The sequence below is a fragment of the Eleutherodactylus coqui genome, chromosome 1, assembly GCF_035609145.1.
Source record: "Eleutherodactylus coqui strain aEleCoq1 chromosome 1, aEleCoq1.hap1, whole genome shotgun sequence".
Taxonomy (NCBI): Eukaryota; Metazoa; Chordata; class Amphibia; order Anura; family Eleutherodactylidae; genus Eleutherodactylus; species Eleutherodactylus coqui.
In genome coordinates this window covers 531,570,036-531,588,809 of record NC_089837.1, presented here as the reverse complement: position 1 = coordinate 531,588,809, position 18,774 = coordinate 531,570,036, and the positions used below count along the sequence as shown (strand labels likewise).

The 18,774-nt window shown below is 49.5% G+C and overlaps 1 protein-coding gene across 3 annotated transcripts in view; it reads left to right on the top strand.

Moving 5' to 3' along the window:
* The window catches only part of LOC136591244 (T-cell ecto-ADP-ribosyltransferase 1-like), a 75,168-nt gene extending 58,505 nt beyond the window's left edge, over positions 1–16,663 (top strand). For all 3 annotated transcript variants that reach the window (XM_066588486.1, XM_066588487.1, XM_066588485.1), the window contains exon 5: positions 15,720–16,663. In XM_066588486.1, the coding sequence (XP_066444583.1) occupies positions 15,720–15,817 (98 nt within the window). In that variant the 3' untranslated portion in view covers positions 15,818–16,663. The remainder of the gene's footprint in view (positions 1–15,719) is intronic.
* The last annotated feature ends 2,111 nt before the right edge of the window (positions 16,664–18,774 follow it).

Sequence of the window (18,774 nt, the reverse complement as noted above, 5' to 3'; positions counted from 1 at the left end):
TAATATATTTGGTAGAGGAAGGAGGAGGAGGAGGAGGAGGAGGAGGTCGCCTGTGTAATATATTGGTAGAGGGAGTGAGGAGGGTAGGAGGGAGGAGGGAGGAGGGGCTCGCCTGTGTAATATATTGGTAGAGGAGGAGGAGGAGGAGGAGGAGGAGGAGGTCGCCTGTGTAATATATTGGTAGAGGAGGAGGAGGAGGAGGAGGAGGAGGTCGCCTGTGTAATATATTGGTAGAGGAGGAGGAGGAGGAGGAGGAGGAGGAGGAGGTCGCCTGTGTAATATATTGGTAGAGGAGGAGGAGGAGGAGGAGGAGGAGGAGGAGGTCGCCTGTGTAATATATTGGTAGAGGAGGAGGAGGAGGAGGAGGAGGAGGAGGTCGCCTGTGTAATATATTGGTAGAGGAGGAGGAGGAGGAGGGGAGGAGGAGGAGGAGGGGAGGTCGCCTGTGTAATATATTGGTAGAGGAGGAGGAGGAGGAGGAGGAGGAGGTCGCCTGTGTAATATATTGGTAGAGGAGGAGGAGGAGGAGGAGGAGGTCGCCTGTGTAATATATTGGTAGAGGAGGAGGAGGAGGAGGAGGAGGAGGTCGCCTGTGTAATATATTGGTAGAGGAGGAGGAGGAGGAGGAGGAGGAGGAGGTCGCCTGTGTAATATATTGGTAGAGGAGGAGGAGGAGGAGGAGGAGGAGGTCGCCTGTGTAATATATTGGTAGAGGAGGAGGAGGAGGAGGAGGAGGAGGAGGTCGCCTGTGTAATATATTGGTAGAGGAGGAGGAGGAGGAGGAGGAGGAGGAGGTCGCCTGTGTAATATATTGGTAGAGGAGGAGGAGGAGGAGGAGGAGGTCGCCTGTGTAATATATTGGTAGAGGAGGAGGAGGAGGAGGAGGTCGCCTGTGTAATATATTGGTAGAGGAGGAGGAGGAGGAGGTCGCCTGTGTAATATATTGGTAGAGGAGGAGGAGGAGGAGGAGGTCGCCTGTGTAATATATTGGTAGAGGAGGAGGAGGAGGAGGAGGAGGTCGCCTGTGTAATATATTGGTAGAGGAGGAGGAGGAGGAGGAGGTCGCCTGTGTAATATATTGGTAGAGGAGGAGGAGGAGGAGGTCGCCTGTGTAATGTATTGGTAGAGGAGGAGGAGGAGGAGGTCGCCTGTGTAATGTATTGGTAGAGGAGGAGGAGGAGGAGGAGGTCGCCTGTGTAATGTATTGGTAGAGGAGGAGGAGGAGGAGGAGGTCGCCTGTGTAATGTATTGGTAGAGGAGGAGGAGGAGGAGGAGGAGGTCGCCTGTGTAATATATTGGTAGAGGAGGAGGAGGAGGAGGAGGAGGAGGAGGAGGTCGCCTGTGTAATATATTGGTAGAGGAGGAGGAGGAGGAGGTCGCCTGTGTAATATATTGGTAGAGGAGGAGGAGGAGGAGGAGGAGGTCGCCTGTGTAATATATTGGTAGAGGAGGAGGAGGAGGAGGAGGAGGAGGTCGCCTGTGTAATATATTGGTAGAGGAGGAGGAGGAGGAGGAGGAGGAGGTCGCCTGTGTAATATATTGGTAGAGGAGGAGGAGGAGGAGGAGGAGGAGGTCGCCTGTGTAATATATTGGTAGAGGAGGAGGAGGAGGAGGAGGAGGAGGTCGCCTGTGTAATATATTGGTAGAGGAGGAGGAGGAGGAGGAGGAGGTCGCCTGTGTAATATATTGGTAGAGGAGGAGGAGGAGGAGGAGGAGGTCGCCTGTGTAATATATTGGTAGAGGAGGAGGAGGAGGAGGAGGAGGAGGAGGAGGAGGAGGTCGCCTGTGTAATATATTGGTAGAGGAGGAGGAGGAGGAGGAGGAGGTCGCCTGTGTAATATATTGGTAGAGGAGGAGGAGGAGGAGGAGGAGGAGGTCGCCTGTGTAATATATTGGTAGAGGAGGAGGAGGAGGAGGAGGAGGAGGAGGAGGAGGTCGCCTGTGTAATATATTGGTAGAGGAGGAGGAGGAGGAGGAGGAGGAGGTCGCCTGTGTAATATATTGGTAGAGGAGGAGGAGGAGGAGGAGGAGGAGGAGGAGGTCGCCTGTGTAATATATTGGTAGAGGAGGAGGAGGAGGAGGAGGAGGTCGCCTGTGTAATATATTGGTAGAGGAGGAGGAGGAGGAGGAGGAGGTCGCCTGTGTAATATATTGGTAGAGGAGGAGGAGGAGGAGGAGGAGGAGGAGGAGGAGGTCGCCTGTGTAATATATTGGTAGAGGAGGAGGAGGAGGAGGAGGAGGTCGCCTGTGTAATATATTTGTAGAGGAGGAGGAGGAGGAGGAGGAGGAGGTCGCCTGTGTAATATATTGGTAGAGGAGGAGGAGGAGGAGGAGGAGGAGGAGGAGGTCGCCTGTGTAATATATTGGTAGAGGAGGAGGAGGAGGAGGTCGCCTGTGTAATATATTGGTAGAGGAGGAGGAGGAGGAGGAGGAGGAGGAGGTCGCCTCTGTAATATATTGGTAGAGGAGGAGGAGGAGGAGGAGGAGGTCGCCTGTGTAATATATTGGTAGAGGAGGAGGAGGAGGAGGAGGAGGTCGCCTGTGTAATATATTGGTAGAGGAGGAGGAGGAGGAGGAGGAGGAGGAGGAGGTCGCCTGTGTAATATATTGGTAGAGGAGGAGGAGGAGGAGGAGGAGGTCGCCTGTGTAATATATTGGTAGAGGAGGAGGAGGAGGAGGAGGAGGAGGTCGCCTGTGTAATATATTGGTAGAGGAGGAGGAGGAGGAGGAGGAGGTCGCCTGTGTAATATATTGGTAGAGGAGGAGGAGGAGGAGGAGGAGGAGGAGGTCGCCTGTGTAATATATTGGTAGAGGAGGAGGAGGAGGAGGAGGAGGAGGAGGTCGCCTGTGTAATATATTGGTAGAGGAGGAGGAGGAGGAGGAGGTCGCCTGTGTAATATATTGGTAGAGGAGGAGGAGGAGGAGGAGGTCGCCTGTGTAATATATTGGTAGAGGAGGAGGAGGAGGAGGAGGAGGAGGAGGTCGCCTGTGTAATATATTGGTAGAGGAGGAGGAGGAGGAGGAGGTCGCCTGTGTAATATATTGGTAGAGGAGGAGGAGGAGGAGGAGGAGGAGGTCGCCTGTGTAATATATTGGTAGAGGAGGAGGAGGAGGAGGAGGAGGTCGCCTGTGTAATATATTGGTAGAGGAGGAGGAGGAGGAGGAGGAGGTCGCCTGTGTAATATATTGGTAGAGGAGGAGGAGGAGGAGGAGGAGGAGGTCGCCTGTGTAATATATTGGTAGAGGAGGAGGAGGAGGAGGAGGAGGAGGAGGAGGAGGTCGTCTGTGTAATATATTGGTAGAGGAGGAGGAGGTCGTCTGTGTAATATATTGGTAGAGGAGGAGGAGGTCGTCTGTGTAATATATTGGTAGAGGAGGAGGAGGTCGTCTGTGTAATATATTGGTAGAGGAGGAAGTCGTCTGTGTAATATATTGATGTATGAGGAGGAGGTCGTCTGTGTAATATATTGATGTATGAGGAGGAGGTCGTCTGTGTAATATTAGTATTTGAGGAGGAGGAATGTCTGTGTAATATATTATCTGATGAGCAGGCGGTCTGTAATACTGGCATAATAAAGACTCAAAAACTCACCGACTTCGGCTTCTTTCATACGAGTGCATATCGGCCGGCTATGTGGGAGTGAAATATCTGGGGAACGGGCGCACATACCAAATGTTTGTGTGCCCGTTCATATGGCCTGGTGAGTCCGGCGCTGAGCTCACCAGGCCATCGCCCATTTCCCCTCCCTATCGCTCACAGCGCATATCGGCCGGCCATAAAAACAGGCGGCCGATATGCGCTCATGCGAAAGAAGCCTTCCCCTGTAATTTTTGTTGTCAATATCAACAAATCACAGCTTAGCTTTTACTTGTTATACTGCTGTAATTGGTTGCTATATATTGTACTGCTGAGGTAACATGAAAGCTGCGCTGTGATTGGTTGTTATATATTATACTGCTGAGGTAACATGAAAGCTGCGCTGTAATTGGTTGCTATATATTGCACTGCTGAGGTAACATGAAAGCTGTGCTGTGATTGGTTGTTATATATTATACTGCTGAGGTAACATGAAAGCTGCTCTGTGATTGGTTGTTATATATTATACTGAGGTAACATGAAAGCTGCTCTGTGATTGGTTGTTATATATTATACTGAGGTAACATGAAAGCTGTGCTGTGATTGGTTGTTATATATTATTCTACTGAGGTAACATGAAAGCTGTGCTGTGATTGGTTGTTATATATTATACTACTGAGGTAACATGAAAGCTGCTCTGTGATTGGTTGTTATATATTGTACCACTGAGGTAACATGAAAGCTGCTCTGTGATTGGTTGCTAAGGGCAACACAGATTTCCGTCATGGGTGCTGGGTAGAGATGAGCGAGCGTACTCGTCCGAGCTTGATACTCGTTCGAGCATTAGGGTACTCGAGATGCTCGTTACTTGAGACGAACACCACGCGGTACTCGACTTAATTACATTTCCTTCCCTGAGAAATTTGTGCGCTTTTCTGGCCAATAGAAAGACATGGAAGGCATTACAACTTCCTCCTGTGAAGTTCCAGCCCTATCCCACCCCCCTGCAGCGGAGTGTCATGCAGGCAGTGATTGTGCTTTGTTGGAGGTAGTGTGGTGCTTAGCAAAGGTATGCCATGCTAATGAGGGCTTTTCAGAAGTAAAAGTTGTTGGGAGGGGGGGGGGCACTCTTGCCGGTATTGTGGCTTAATAGTGGGACCTGTGAACTTGAGATGCAGCCCAACATGTAGCCCCTCGCCTGCCCTATCCGTTGCTGTGTCGTTCCCATCACTTTCTTGAATTTCCCAGATTTTCACAAATGAAAACCTTAGCGGAGCATAGGTCCCATACAAAAATGCTCGGGTCGCCCATTGAATTCAATGGGGTTCGTTACTCGAAACGAACCCTCGAACATCGCAGGAAGTTCGACTCGAGTAACGAGCACTTTGGTGCTCGCTCATCTCTAGTGCTGGGCTCATTTCTGTGTGGCACATAGTGGCTCAGTGTTGGTGGGAACCTGTGTGGTAGTTGGAGCAGAGGAGGAGGTTGTCTGTGTAATACAAGACTGTGAAATAAAAAAACATCTGCTCAAGTGCAATTCCAGCATTCCCTCCCCCCCTCCCCTCTCCCCCAGGGGTAAAGGGGCTGTCTTATCCCACCCAATTTGTCCCCATTGGATGAGTTATGCATGTATCATGTTTGGTTGAAATTGCTCCAGGCATTCATGAGTTATGGTGGCACATACACACTGTGACAAGTTGGGGTCTACTTGCCGCGGGATCGCCCACCTTTGGTACCGGAATGGCCACCAGTGATGTGGAAATGCTCCAGAGACGTGGATTCTCTTTAAGTCTGGCTCCTGCCAGCCTTCATTTACATAAACACACACAGTCCATAAGCATTAGGGTTCACAACTTACAGGGTTGTCACTAACCCCTCCTGGGGTGTCTGGAGGGCATCTTCCTCCATCAGACCGGGTGACAGACCCAACTAGTCCACACTGGACCTCAGCTTGCAGCCTGTCCTGCATTGCCAAGCTGTAACTTCCCCCTTTGCTTCTAGCAGGCACTGGCTTAAATGCAACCCTTTCCTGCTACACCCATCAGGTGTTAACCCTTACTTCTCCTCTTACAGGTGTCAGAATGCCTATCTAGCACCCTCTGCAGGCTAGTCTGACACTGCCCTGATAAAAAAAAAAAAAAAAAAAAAAAACCGCCCCCTTTGATAAAGGCCGTAAGCCACATCACGTTTTTCTTCCTTTTGCCCTCCAGGGTCAAAGCTCCTGGCTCGGGGGTCTCTCGTCCTAACTGGCACTTTCTCAAGGTCAATTTCTTTATATTCTCACACTAAGAACCTTTCCATTTGCTTTAGCCTGAACTACCTTCACATTTTCTTCATTGTGTACATCATCTGCAGTAGGAACTTCACTCTGGTCCTCACCTACAGCAGTACTGGCTTTTCCCTTATCCTGCATCTCAACTGAAGCAGCAACCTTCTCAACCTCCATATTGGATACTTCACATTGCACATCACTCATCTGTTCAACTGTTGCAGGTGCCATTTCTTCAGTCTGCCCTTCAGTAGTGGCATGTGCCCTTATTTCCACCTGTGTGCCCTCTATCACAGAGACACTTTCATTCGTTTGCACGACTTCCTTATCCAGGACCGGAGTAATTTCTGAGGCCTTTTCCCCAGTCTCTGCTACCTTCATGGCCTTCTCCGCTTCAGCAGTTTCACCTTCTGCCTTCTCTTTGGTCACCTGAACTTCAGAGGATTGCTCACCTCCCATCTGTAGCTCAGCTCTCACTTTCTCAATACCTTTCACAATTTTTATCTCCTTTTTTAGAATTCAACAGGATCTTCTTTCTTTTCACTTGTCTGAGCTGGGCCCTAGACCTCTCTAGTCTCTGAACCTTCTTTCCAGCAATATGACCCTCTGATTCCAAAGATTTCATCTTCATGCCTAAATTCTTAGCAGACGTTTGCAATACCACTTTTTCTTCTGACACCACCTTCAGGGTGCGTGTCAAGGCTAGGGCTTCAGTCACTTTCTTAATATTCTCCAACAGGGTCTCTATTCCTTCTACTGTTTGATGGAACACACCTTTTAGCTTTTCCCTTATCAGTGTTCTCTTCTCAGCATCTGTTTTGGCGCTAATCCAGTCTTGCATTTCAGTGCGCACCCGCTTGTTCAGCCCTTCTTTTGCATCTTTAGGAGACACTGATTTCCTCTCAGTAAGCTACTGTTCACACATCTTTTGTTTTTTTTCCTCCCAATTGTACAGCATCTGACCTTGGTAACCAAGCTCCACACTAATGTCTTCTACTTCCTGCTGAAGACTCACTGTAAACTTCTCAAGTTCATCATAGACATCAGTTTGAAGAACAAACAGCTGATTTAGCGCTTCCACTCCTTCTAGAGAAAGGGGCAACAGCAGCACTCCAAATTGAAAACCACCACTGGTGCAAGGCCTCTCTATGCAAAGCCTGGATCCGGGACCCGACTCCAAAGGTCCACCATAAAGTGCAGATGAGAGAATAGACGTTATCCAGGCAGCATCCGTTTTAAGATTGCTTCTTTATTCAGTGCATAACATCACAGGTGAGGCAAGCAGCAGCTACATATAGACCCTATGCATGGGTCTTTCTCAAGCTTGAGAAACCCAGCATGCAGGGTTCTCATCAAGTTTCTCTTCCATCTCTGACACCTCAGCCTGAAGTGTTGCAATCTGCTCTGCCAGATTCCTCTTAGTTTCTGCATCTTCCTCTAACTGCTTGAGGAACACATCTCTCTCATCTTGCATAGTCTTCAGGTGTGCACTAAGACCAAGCCTCTGCGCTGTCTGCACACTGTCACCTTCAGTGACTTTTACTTGTAGCTCTTGAAGCTGCATCTCTACTGCATTTCTCTTGCCTTCAAATTCATGTTTGTCTTCCAACAACCCCTTCACCTTTTGGGTCAGCTCAAGACACTCACTTTTCAATGTTTCTTTCACCTTCTCAGTTTGCTCAAACTGCTTGGACAGTTCTCCCATTACTACAGCATGACTCCGTTCCAGCTCCTGGACATGGGTTTCCTGTAGTTCAGCTTTCTCATTCAAGCTCCTCTGAAACTGGGACACCAGTCTCTCATGGAGTGTTTCCTGGTTTTCCTTGTAAGCCAGTATGTCTTTCAAGATCTCTGCTTGCTTCTCTGCCTGGCTGGAAGCAGCTTTCTCCATTTCCAGCTCTTCCTTGAGCTCGCCTATTTGGCACTCCAATTCACCATTTTTCTTTGCCAACTGCATTTTCATCTCTGCAACCTGATTCTGCAAACCTGTGGTTTGATTCTGTGCATCTGTAGAAGCTCTTTCTAACTCACAACACATCATCTCCAACTCTGGGGTTTTCATTTGCAGTTTCTTACAGACCTGTTCATACTGCACAGATTGTGCCTCCAGACATACTCTGCGATCAGCCTCATCTCTGGCTACATCTCTGAGGTCTTGTATCTCTTCATGGGTTGTTGAAAGATATCCCGCATACTTTTTCTCACTTCTCATCTCTTCTAAGCTCTGTTCACACTGAACATTCTTCTGTTCTAGCACACCCAGTGATCAAATTCCTCCCTAGCCAATCTCTCAAGATGCTCATTCTTCTTTAAGAGCCGCATTCTCTGTTTCCAGCTGCTCAGCTTCCTGGAGAATACTTTCCTTTTCTATCAGGAATCTTCCTTTCTCCACCTGGACCTCAGGATCTGCACTGACAACCTCACTTGTCTCACTAGCAGCAGCCTTTTTCTTTTTTCTCTTCTTTGCACCCTTAGTACGATCTATCCCCTCTCTCTAAAGGCCTAGTATTACTCACTCCAGCATTTCTAGTCCTACACACTATCCTCATTATTGCTTCCCTCTTTCACTAGAGGTATACTTGCACTGACTCCCACATGGGCGTTGGCTGCACTCCCTCTAGCAACCTGTTTGCATGATGGCTTTAGGTGGGGGACATTTCTATCCACATCATACCTAGAAACCATCCCACAATCCCCCACACGACATTTCAGGATTAATGGATGCCAGTTCACACTGTGCAGATTCTCCTGCACCGACCTGCAAAAAAGACGTTATGCATTTTGTCTGGCTTTGCATTACCAGAATATTCCAGTCCATATTGCACCATTTCCTCAGTCCTTGGACTGCTCTCCCCACGCCCCCGACTTGATAAGTGGCATTGCCGCGGCTCCTCTTGACCCCCAGATGACAGTCCTTGAATACAGTCCACACCTGCAGTTTTTGTAGGAGCCTGCTCTGGGTCCTTTCTCTCCCACAGATGAAAAAAAATATAGGGAAAGTCCGTGCCAACAGAAATGGTACTGGCAGTCTCTTGCATTTTGTCAGGACCCATGTCACCATATCATATGGCATCTCAACAATTAAACTCACCCCCTTATCAGTCTCTGGACCACAACGGAGAGATGGCAAGAGGTCTGGCATAACAGCAGACGTATCCTGCTGCGGATCCCACCCCACTGTCAGCTGGCAGGTTCTCACCTCCAACTTCACTAGAACTGGCCTCCTGGCCACTGGACTCTCTGGTGCACAACCGTCTGTGTTGTCATACCTCCAGACGCAGTCCATCTGTCTCCTGGCAACAGTGTCCAGCTGTCAACACCTGTTGCCCATGGCAACCGCAAACTTCAGTTTCCTGGCCCTTTAACCACAGCTAGCAGACTTTTGTCACTCCACACAACAACCCAAGTTTTTCAGCCTCCTGGCCCTACACTGCCAAGCTGTAACTGCCCCCTTTGCATCTGGCAGGAACTGGCTTATATGCAACCAATTCCTGCTACACCCATCAGGTGTTAACCCTTACTTCTCCTTCTGCAGGTGTCAGAATGCCTATCTAGCACCCTCTGCAGGCCAGTCTGACACTGTCCTGCTACAACACATACACACACACACACACACACACACACACACACACACACACATACACACACACACACACACACACACATACATACATACATACATACATACATACATACATACATACATATACGTACTATTTTATATATAGATTAGCTGATGCAGTACATCTGACTTGGGGGTTAGGCCGGTCTTACACGGACGGATATGAATTGCGTATTCTGCGAGTGCCGTTCAAGCGCATGATATGCGGTAATACATGGGCTTTGAAATGCACTGACTTTCGCCGGTTCGCTCACACTGGCGGATAGGAATTGCAGATTCTGCGAGCGGAAGAAAGATCCCAGCATGCTCCATTTTACCGCAGGTTCCACATGTCAGAGCTCCACTGATCTCTATGGATACGTTTCATTCATGTATGGACGCGGGATCGTACGCCAGCTGGCTAGGAGACCAGAACAAGTGGTATAAAGTAAGCTGGCATCTGTGGGCAGACAATGCAGGACGGATTCTGGGGAGCAGCGCCCCACTCAGGCTGCCTGCGGTGCCGCTGCTGCTTCTGGGCTCTTCTTCCACAAGAAACTGTTTCCAAAATAAGTAGTATAAACCCGCCGAGCCGGGAGAGCAGCGTCCTGTCCTGAAGGCCCTCAGAGCAGCGCTCACCGTGACAGCAGAGAATGTCGCCTGAGCGATACAAGGGCGTTTCCAGGGGGTTGGCCATTTTCCTGCGGACGATACGCTGCCCTTAAATGTAGATCCGTGCAGAAAACCGCGACCATATGCGAATGGCTTCCATCAACAAACTCCGGTCTTCCCCTGCGGAGATCCGACCTGTTAGTGGAGCTCGGCCTTAACGATTAGCCGGAGTGACATCTCGCGGTATGGGCTGTCGCTGCAGGTAGATTGGAACGGACGCTGCATGGATTATGGCGCTGCACACCGATACTTTGTATCTTCCCCATCTGGGGTCGGGGGGCTCCCCATTTCCGGGTGGCTTGGTTCTCTGTTATCCGTGTGTTCTTATATTGATGTTTGTCCCATAAGGGCTCCTCTGTGTAGATCACGGCATTGTCACACACGCAGGTTTATTACGTGTGCGACGATTGTGAATTCGTTTGGTGGCAGCGCCGGCCATCTACTTCTTCAGGATTCGCAGACTGGGCGCCACAGCAGAGGCAGCAGGGTGGCGAACGGCCCCGGGCTATAGAGGTCTACCTGAATGCGTCCATCCCACAACTAGGCAAGGCTTATGGAGAAATGTACAAAGTGGGAGTGTCCGTGGTTGGAGCAGGGCGGAGCCTAAAACCATCCGTAATCGGGATGCAAATGCATTTCAGGAGGTAATCAGGTAGGAGTGCTGGTCATGGAGGAGGTCATTACTGATAAGCGGGGCATGTGCCCCGGGCCACACGAGCATTGCCCCTAGCCTGCCCACTGTTGGCTGACAGCTTCATTAAAAGCACTAAGCAGTGCCTCAGCATGTGACCGTGTCAGTCACCTCACACATGGCGGGCCGAGCGGGTGGGCTTCTTGGCAGACTCCTCCCCCTATGCCCTCCTTCCCCCACTTCCTGTTTCCATCTGTGCTGGCGCCATCCTTCTCCTCCATGCTAGCACTACTTCTCAGCGCTGCGCTATTGATGCAGGGAGATGGCGGTAAACTGGTGCGCTGATGACAAGATTAATGACCAGGTGACTAGTGCGTACTGTCCGCCAGAGGAGGGGGGGCTGACAGGGTGACTAGTGCGTACTGTCCGCCGGAGGAGGGGGGCTGACCGGGTGACTAGTGCGTACTGTCCGCCGGAGGAGGGGGGGGGGGCTGACTGGGTGACTAGTGTGTACAGTCTGCCGGAGAAGGGGGGGCAGACCGGGTGACTAGTGCGTACTGCCCGCCGGAGGAGGGGGGGGCTGACCGGGTGACTAGTGCTTACTCTCCACCGAAGCAGTGGGGGCTGAATGGGTGACTAGTGCGTACTCTCCGCCGGAGGAGCCGTGCCTGAACAGGTGATTAGTGCTTACTCTCCACCGGAGGAGCTGGGGCTGAACTGGTGACTAGTGCTTACTTTCTGCCGGAGCAGCGGGGGCTGAACAGGTGACTAGTGCTTACTCTCTGCCAGAGGAGCGGGGGCTGAACAGGTGACTAGTGCTTACTCTCCACCGGAGGAGGGGGGGCTGACCGGGTGACTAGTGTGTACTGTCCGCCGGAGGAGGGGGGGCTGACCGGGTGACTAGTGCGTGCTGTCCGCCGGAGGAGGGGGGGCTGACCGGGTGACTAGTGCGTGCTGTCCGCCGGAGGAGGGGGGGCTGACTGGGTGACTAGTGCGTACTGCCCGCCGGAGGAGGAGGGGCTGACCGGGTGACTAGTGCGTGCTGTCCGCCGGAGGAGGGGGGGCTGACCGGGTGACTAGTGCGTACTGCCCGCCGGAGGAGGGGGGGCTGACCGGGTGACTAGTGCGTGCTGTCCGCCAGAGGAGGGGGGGCTGACCGGGTGACTAGTGTGTACTGTCTGCCGGAGGAGGGGGGGGCTGACCGGGTGACTAGTGCGTACTGTTCGCCGGAGGAGGGGGGCTGACCGGGTGACTAGTGCGTACTGTCCGCCGGAGGAGGGGGGGCTGACCGGGTGACTAGTGCGTACTGTCCGCCGGAGGAGGGAGGGCTGAATGGGTGACTAGTGCGTGCTGTCTGCCGGAGGAGGGGGGGGGGGGGGGCTGACCGGGTGACTAGTGCGTACTGTCCGCCGGAGGAGGGGGGGCTGACCGGGTGACTAGTGCGTACTGTCCGCCGGAGGAGGGGGGGCTGACCGGGTGACTAGTGCGTACTGTCCGCCGGAGGAGGGGGGGCTGACCGGGTGACTAGTGCGTACTGTCTGCCGGAGGAGGGGGGGCTGACCGGGTGACTAGTGCGTACTGTCTGCCGGAGGAGGGGGGGCTGACCGGGTGACTAGTGCGTACTGTCCGCCGGAGGAGGGGGGGCTGACCGGGTGACTAGTGCGTACTGTCTGCCGGAGGAGGGGGGGCTGACCGGGTGACTAGTGCGTACTGTCTGCCGGAGGAGGGGGGGCTGACCGGGTGACTAGTGCGTACTGTCTGCCGGAGGAGGGGGGGCTGACCGGGTGACTAGTGCTTACTCTCTGCCAGAGGAGCAGGGAGTGAATTGTTCTGAACTGGCACTTTACACTTCTAGCATGTCAGTATTCCTCTCTCAGCTCGGCGGCATGCGGATCCAGCGCTCAGTCGCTGCAGGGTACATCGCCATCATCTTCTTCAGGCACATCGCTACCACATAACGATCCATCATCCTAGTTTTGCTCCATCATACTCCTTGTACTTTGTATTTCACCAGTGGTCCGCATCGGCGTAAAGCACGGCAGCTGCCAGGATGCACCACCAGATTTCAGGAGCGTGGCGCGACCGCAGGTTCCGTTGGGGCGAATCTACATCTCAAGTACACTCTTGTCTCCTGCGCATCTTGCAAAACCCAGTTTTGGCGCGTAGTTTGTAGCGCTGCTCTCCCCGGTCTGTCCAGCCCCTCGTCACTAGACTTTGCATCATAAAACATTAACCCTCACATGGCTCGCTAACAGGTAACTGCTCGCCATATCCGCAGTAATCACAGTCCCTTTTGGGATACCCCTGAGATCCGTCAGTCGCTGACCGTCCTTAGAGTGCGCACACTAATGTCGTAGGAGCGGTCTCACACGTCTAGCGGCTTGTTCCGTGCTTTTGGATCCTCATCACTGTCTGCTGCTTTGGAGAACGTGTCCCTGCGGTACGGGCGGCTCCCTCTCTTTCCACGTGGTTCGCCGTGGTCCAGCCCCGGGTCGTCGGGTTTTCTTGCCCCTCCCTCAGTCCCAAGCAGCACACACTGCTGTTGGCACCTTTTTTTTCTTTCTGCCGCAGCCCATCTTCTCAGCGGCGCCCCCTGATGGTGCAGCTCTAATTCCTTAAATATCTAAGATACAAATCCTGCGAGGGGGCGGGGCTTCACAGAAGTGAGGGAATACTTGCTCAACTGTTTGCTAGTGAGAATCAATAATCACATGATCGCGTAAACGTTCTCTAATGCCCTTGAATTGACCCCTCACACTCCGGACTGCAGTCTAGACCCAGGTAGCCTGCACTCTTCAGCGTTCAGACCCGGCTCCAGTCCCGGTATCCTCCGCAGTCCCGGCATCCTCCGCAGTCCCGGCATCCTCCACAGTCCCGGCATCCTCCACAGTCCCGGCATCCTCCACAGTCCCGGCATCCTCCACAGTCCCGGCATCCTCCACAGTCCGGGAACCTCGCAGTCCTGGTATGCTCCGCAGTCCCGGTATCGTCGCAGTCCCGGTATCGTCGCAGTCCCGGTATCGTCGCAGTCCCGGTATCGTCGCAGTCCCGGTATCGTCGCAGTCCCGGTATCGTCGCAGTCCCGGTATCGTCGCAGTCCCGGCATCCTCCGCAGTCCCGGTATCGTCGCAGTCCCTGTATCCTCGCAGTCCTGCAGAGGGAAAGAAGTGCACCCTGCTGAAGCTGCAGGCAGGTCTAGCGCCTCCAGTTTGGTAGGTTCCTTTTTCTAATGACCACAAACCCCGTATAACAGACATAGGGCAGTTTCCATGATGCATCTACTGACCCGCGGTGGCTGGAGGCAGTGCAATGCTGTCCGTATACCCAGCAAGATCCTGTGGCTGCTGCGCGATGGGCTTCAATCGTGTTTGGTAAATGCAGTGTGGAAACTCAGCCTTAAGGCACATTTACACAAGGCTGACTTGTTGCTTATTTTGTCTTAGCTATTCATGAATGAATAGCTAAGGGCTATCTGTCATTGGCTGAGCGCTCAGCCAATAGCTAAGCACTAGCTGCTATTGGCTGAGCCCTGAGCCAATCAGCACAGCCCTTTCAGGAGGCGGGGATTTTGAAATCCCCAGCTGCTGAAAGAGCTTAACAGCAGTGCAGGGGAGCCAGCCGGAGGTCGCGTCTAAGCTGCAGAGAGGCATTCTCCATTTCTTTTCAATGGGTCTAGCGCTGCTGCCGCTGGCCCCATTGAAAAGACTGGCAATATCCCGGCGTGATGCCGTTTTTTTTTCTCGCACTGCGCTGCGAGACTTTACCTTTACTCTCGCAGCGCAGTGGAGAAAAAAATGCCAATGGGTGTTCACCCTTATGGTGGAGCCAAATAATGGCAGTCAAAATGCTTGTGTGAACCCCGCCTTAATCATTAGAGACAAAAATATGCCAGTCACTGAGGGGTTAAAAGGCTCAGCGGACCGGAGGTAGTCATAAAAGGACAGGGGAGGAAGTGACGATGTTGGCTTCACTTCTATTGAAATCAGTGGGGGAGCCGCACCGCTGCGGCACTTCCTACTTCTCTCCCGGTCAGGACTGGATGTGACATCATGACCAGAAGTGGAAGAGCAGCGCTGCTATTGGTATCAATGGGAGTGACGCATCGCATTTACTCCCCTGTCCGTTTATGCCCATGTCCGGGCGATCAGCTGATGGGCAGAGGTTCCGAGTGGCGGACCCCATCCATAGGACCAATGTCCATGGGCAGATTTTATTTGCGGAGCCCGCAGAGGAGATCCGCAAGTCAAGCCACCCATAGGGATGCATTAGCGTCCGCAAAAGAATTAAAAGCATGCGGATGTAGATTTATCCCGGCGTGTGGATCGCATGTGCAGGGAAAATCACAGCATGCTACATTCTCTGTGGATTCCTGCACAGACGGCTTCCATTGAAGTCAATAGAAGCCGTCCGATCCGCGGCATACACACAGATGACACTGAGGACGTGCCGCGGATCTGCAGCGAAAGCAGGATATTTGGGACAAAATGCACTGTTCATCCATCGTGCAGAAGAAAGCAGATCCGGCCGTGACGGAGGAGACCCGCACTGGATCCGGAGAGGTAAGAGAATGTGCCATGGCCGTGGGCACGGGCGGATTCTGTGTTGGATTCCATAGAGTCTGTGCGTGCCGTGGACATCGGGCCATAAGCCACTGATAACCCGTCCAGAGGTCAGCGCACCAGTGAAACAATGGGCAGAAAACCCCTTAATGTACAGAAACAAACACTTCCTGCCCTGCAGTGTTATACGGCAATGCCCGCTTGGTGGAGGCACTGAATCCTGCAGCTCCGCAGCACCAGAGGCGTTGCACTGTGCAGATCTGGATGTGACTGCAGATTCAGATCCGATTTAATGCAGGATCAATATAAAATAAGTACAAATGGGATATTCTAACATTTGTCTTCTTCTCCCCACAGTTGTACATCTGGGACACCCGAGTCTAACCCTCTGCCCCTACTTCTCCCCACAGCTTCCTCCGGCAGGGCGCATGGACTCCTCCGCTCCGCGCTCCTCCACTCCGCGCTCCTCATGGGTCTCCTTCTGATTGCGGTTGCTCTCCTGTGTTAAAGCTGCCTTGTGAAATAGAGAAGAAGGAAAGATCCCAAGGAAGACTATAAGAAATTGTATTTAGCTACTGCCGACCCAAAGCTTTGTGAAAAGAGACCAAATGGTGGAAGGAATGTTGGGCTTGGAAACCATTCATTGATACTTTCACATTCCCCCCTTTTCTTTATATACCCATCATTACTGCAAGCAGGCATCCCTCTCAGCTAATCTTAAAGGGGGACTTTTTCTTCTCCTTGAACGTACTTTTCTTCACCCGTTCCCCAGTCCAGTAATCCTGGGTGCTTGTGATTGGATAGCCATTAGATAAGCATCATCATATAGACCTTGTCGCGGGCTCACCGACGGGTAACTGCCTGAGTGCCCGTGTTTGAAGCTTTAAGACATATAAGGTATAAAATATATAAACAACCTGAATATTACATAAGCAGCTACATATAACAGCAGTGTATGATATGGCTTGTATGATTCCCATGATCCGTCCACAAGAGACTTAAACCCATTGCCAGGATTAAATATGGCGAACACGGCGCTCCAACTGGAGTCTTGTTTCTGTTCGTGTTCTTTCAACCATTTCTTTCTCATTTCCTCAATTCTCCGTACGCTGGCTCTGATCTGCATAATATATCACTGAACCTCCAACGGAACAACAGGCAAACGATTGGACCTTATGTAAGCGCTTGTTATTATTTTGACTTTCCGCTTCTCAGACCGGTCACATACAATATTGTCTATATACATTTTTAGCATCATAATTCAATAGTTTTCAATTACGTAAAATTCATATATTAGATATATAAATGCAATGTTTAGTACAAGATTATGTCATTAAAGATACGAATACCGAGACATTGTGCTTTATATTTATTCATCAATTTACAAGCTCTATCAGTTTTGTTAAAAGAAGACCAGGCAGCTACAAAGACCCTCAGTATACCTCATGCAGCAGGAACCCTGATGATGAGGTCGAGCGCCTCATGAAAAATTACTATAACTACTATAATACTGCCCGCTATATAACAGAATATAACTACTATAATACTGCCCCCTATGTACAAGAATATAACTACTATAATACTGCCCCCTATGTACAAGGATATAACTACTATAATACTGCCCCCTATGTACAAGGATATAACTACTATAATACTGCCCTTATGTACAAGAATATAACTACTATAATACTACCCCCTATGTACAACAATATAACTACTATAATACTGCTCCCTATGTACAAGAATATAACTACTATAATACTGCTCCCTATGTACAAGAATATAACTACTATAATACTGCCCGCTATGTACAAGGATATAACTACTATAATACTGCTCCTATGTACAAGAATATAACTACTATAATACTGCCCCCTATGTACAAGGATATAACTACTATAATACTGCCCCCTATGTACAAGGATATAACTACTATAATACTGCCCTTATGTACAAGAATATAACTACTATAATACTGCCCCCTATGTACAACAATATAACTACTATAATACTGCCCCCTATGTACAAGAATATAACTACTATAATACTGCTCCCTATGTACAAGAATATAACTACTATAATACTGCCCCCTATGTACAAGAATATAACTAGTATAATACTGCTCCCTATGTACAAGAATATAACTACTATAATACTGCCCCCTATGTACAAGAATATAACTACTATAATACTGCTCCTATGTACAAGAATATAACTACTATAATACTGTCCCCTATGTACAAGAATATAACTACTATAATACTGCCCCTATATACAAGAATATACCTACTATAATACTGCCCCCTATGTACAAGAGTATAACTACTATAATACTGCCCCCTATGTACAACAATATAACTACTATAATACTGCTCCCTATGTACAAGAATATAACTACTATAATACTGCTCCCTATGTACAAGAATATAACTACTATAATACTGCCCCCTATGTACAAGAATATAACTAGTATAATACTGCTCCCTATGTACAAGAATATAACTACTATAATACTGCCCCCTATGTACAAGAATATAACTACTATAATACTGCTCCTATGTACAAGAATATAACTACTATAATACTGTCCCCTATGTACAAGAATATAACTACTATAATACTGCCCCTATATACAAGAATATACCTACTATAATACTGCTCCCTATGTACAAGAATATAACTACTATAATACTGCCCCTATGTACAAGAATATAACTACTATAATAATGCCCCCTATGTACAAGAATATAACTACTATAATACTGCTCCCTATGTACAAGAATATAACTACTATAATACTGCCCCCTATGTACAAGAATATAACTACTATAATACTGCCCCCTATGTACAAGAATATAACTACTATAATACTGCCCCCTATGCACAAGAATATAACTACTATAACACTGCCCCCTATGTACAAGAATATAACTACTATAATACTGCTCCTATATACAAGAATATAACTACTATAATACTGCCCCCTATGTAAAAGAATATAACTACTATAATACTGCCCCCTATGTACAAGAATATAACTACTATAATACTGCCCCCTATGTAAAAGAATATAACTACTATAATACTGCTCCTATGTACAAGAATATAACTACTATAATACTGCCCGCTATGTACAAGGATATAACTACTATAATACTGCCCCTATGTACAAGAATATAACTACTATAATACTGCCCCTATGTACAAGAATATAACTACTGTAATACTGCCCCCAATGTACAAGAATATAACTACTATAATACTGCCCCCTATGTACAAGAATAGAACTACTATAATACTGCTCCTATGTACAAGAATATAACTACTATAATACTGCCCGCTAAGTACAAGGATATAACTACTATAATACTGCCCCTATGTACAAGAATATAACTACTATAATACTGCCCCTATGTACAAGAATATAACTACTATAATACTGCCCCCAATGTACAAGAATATAAC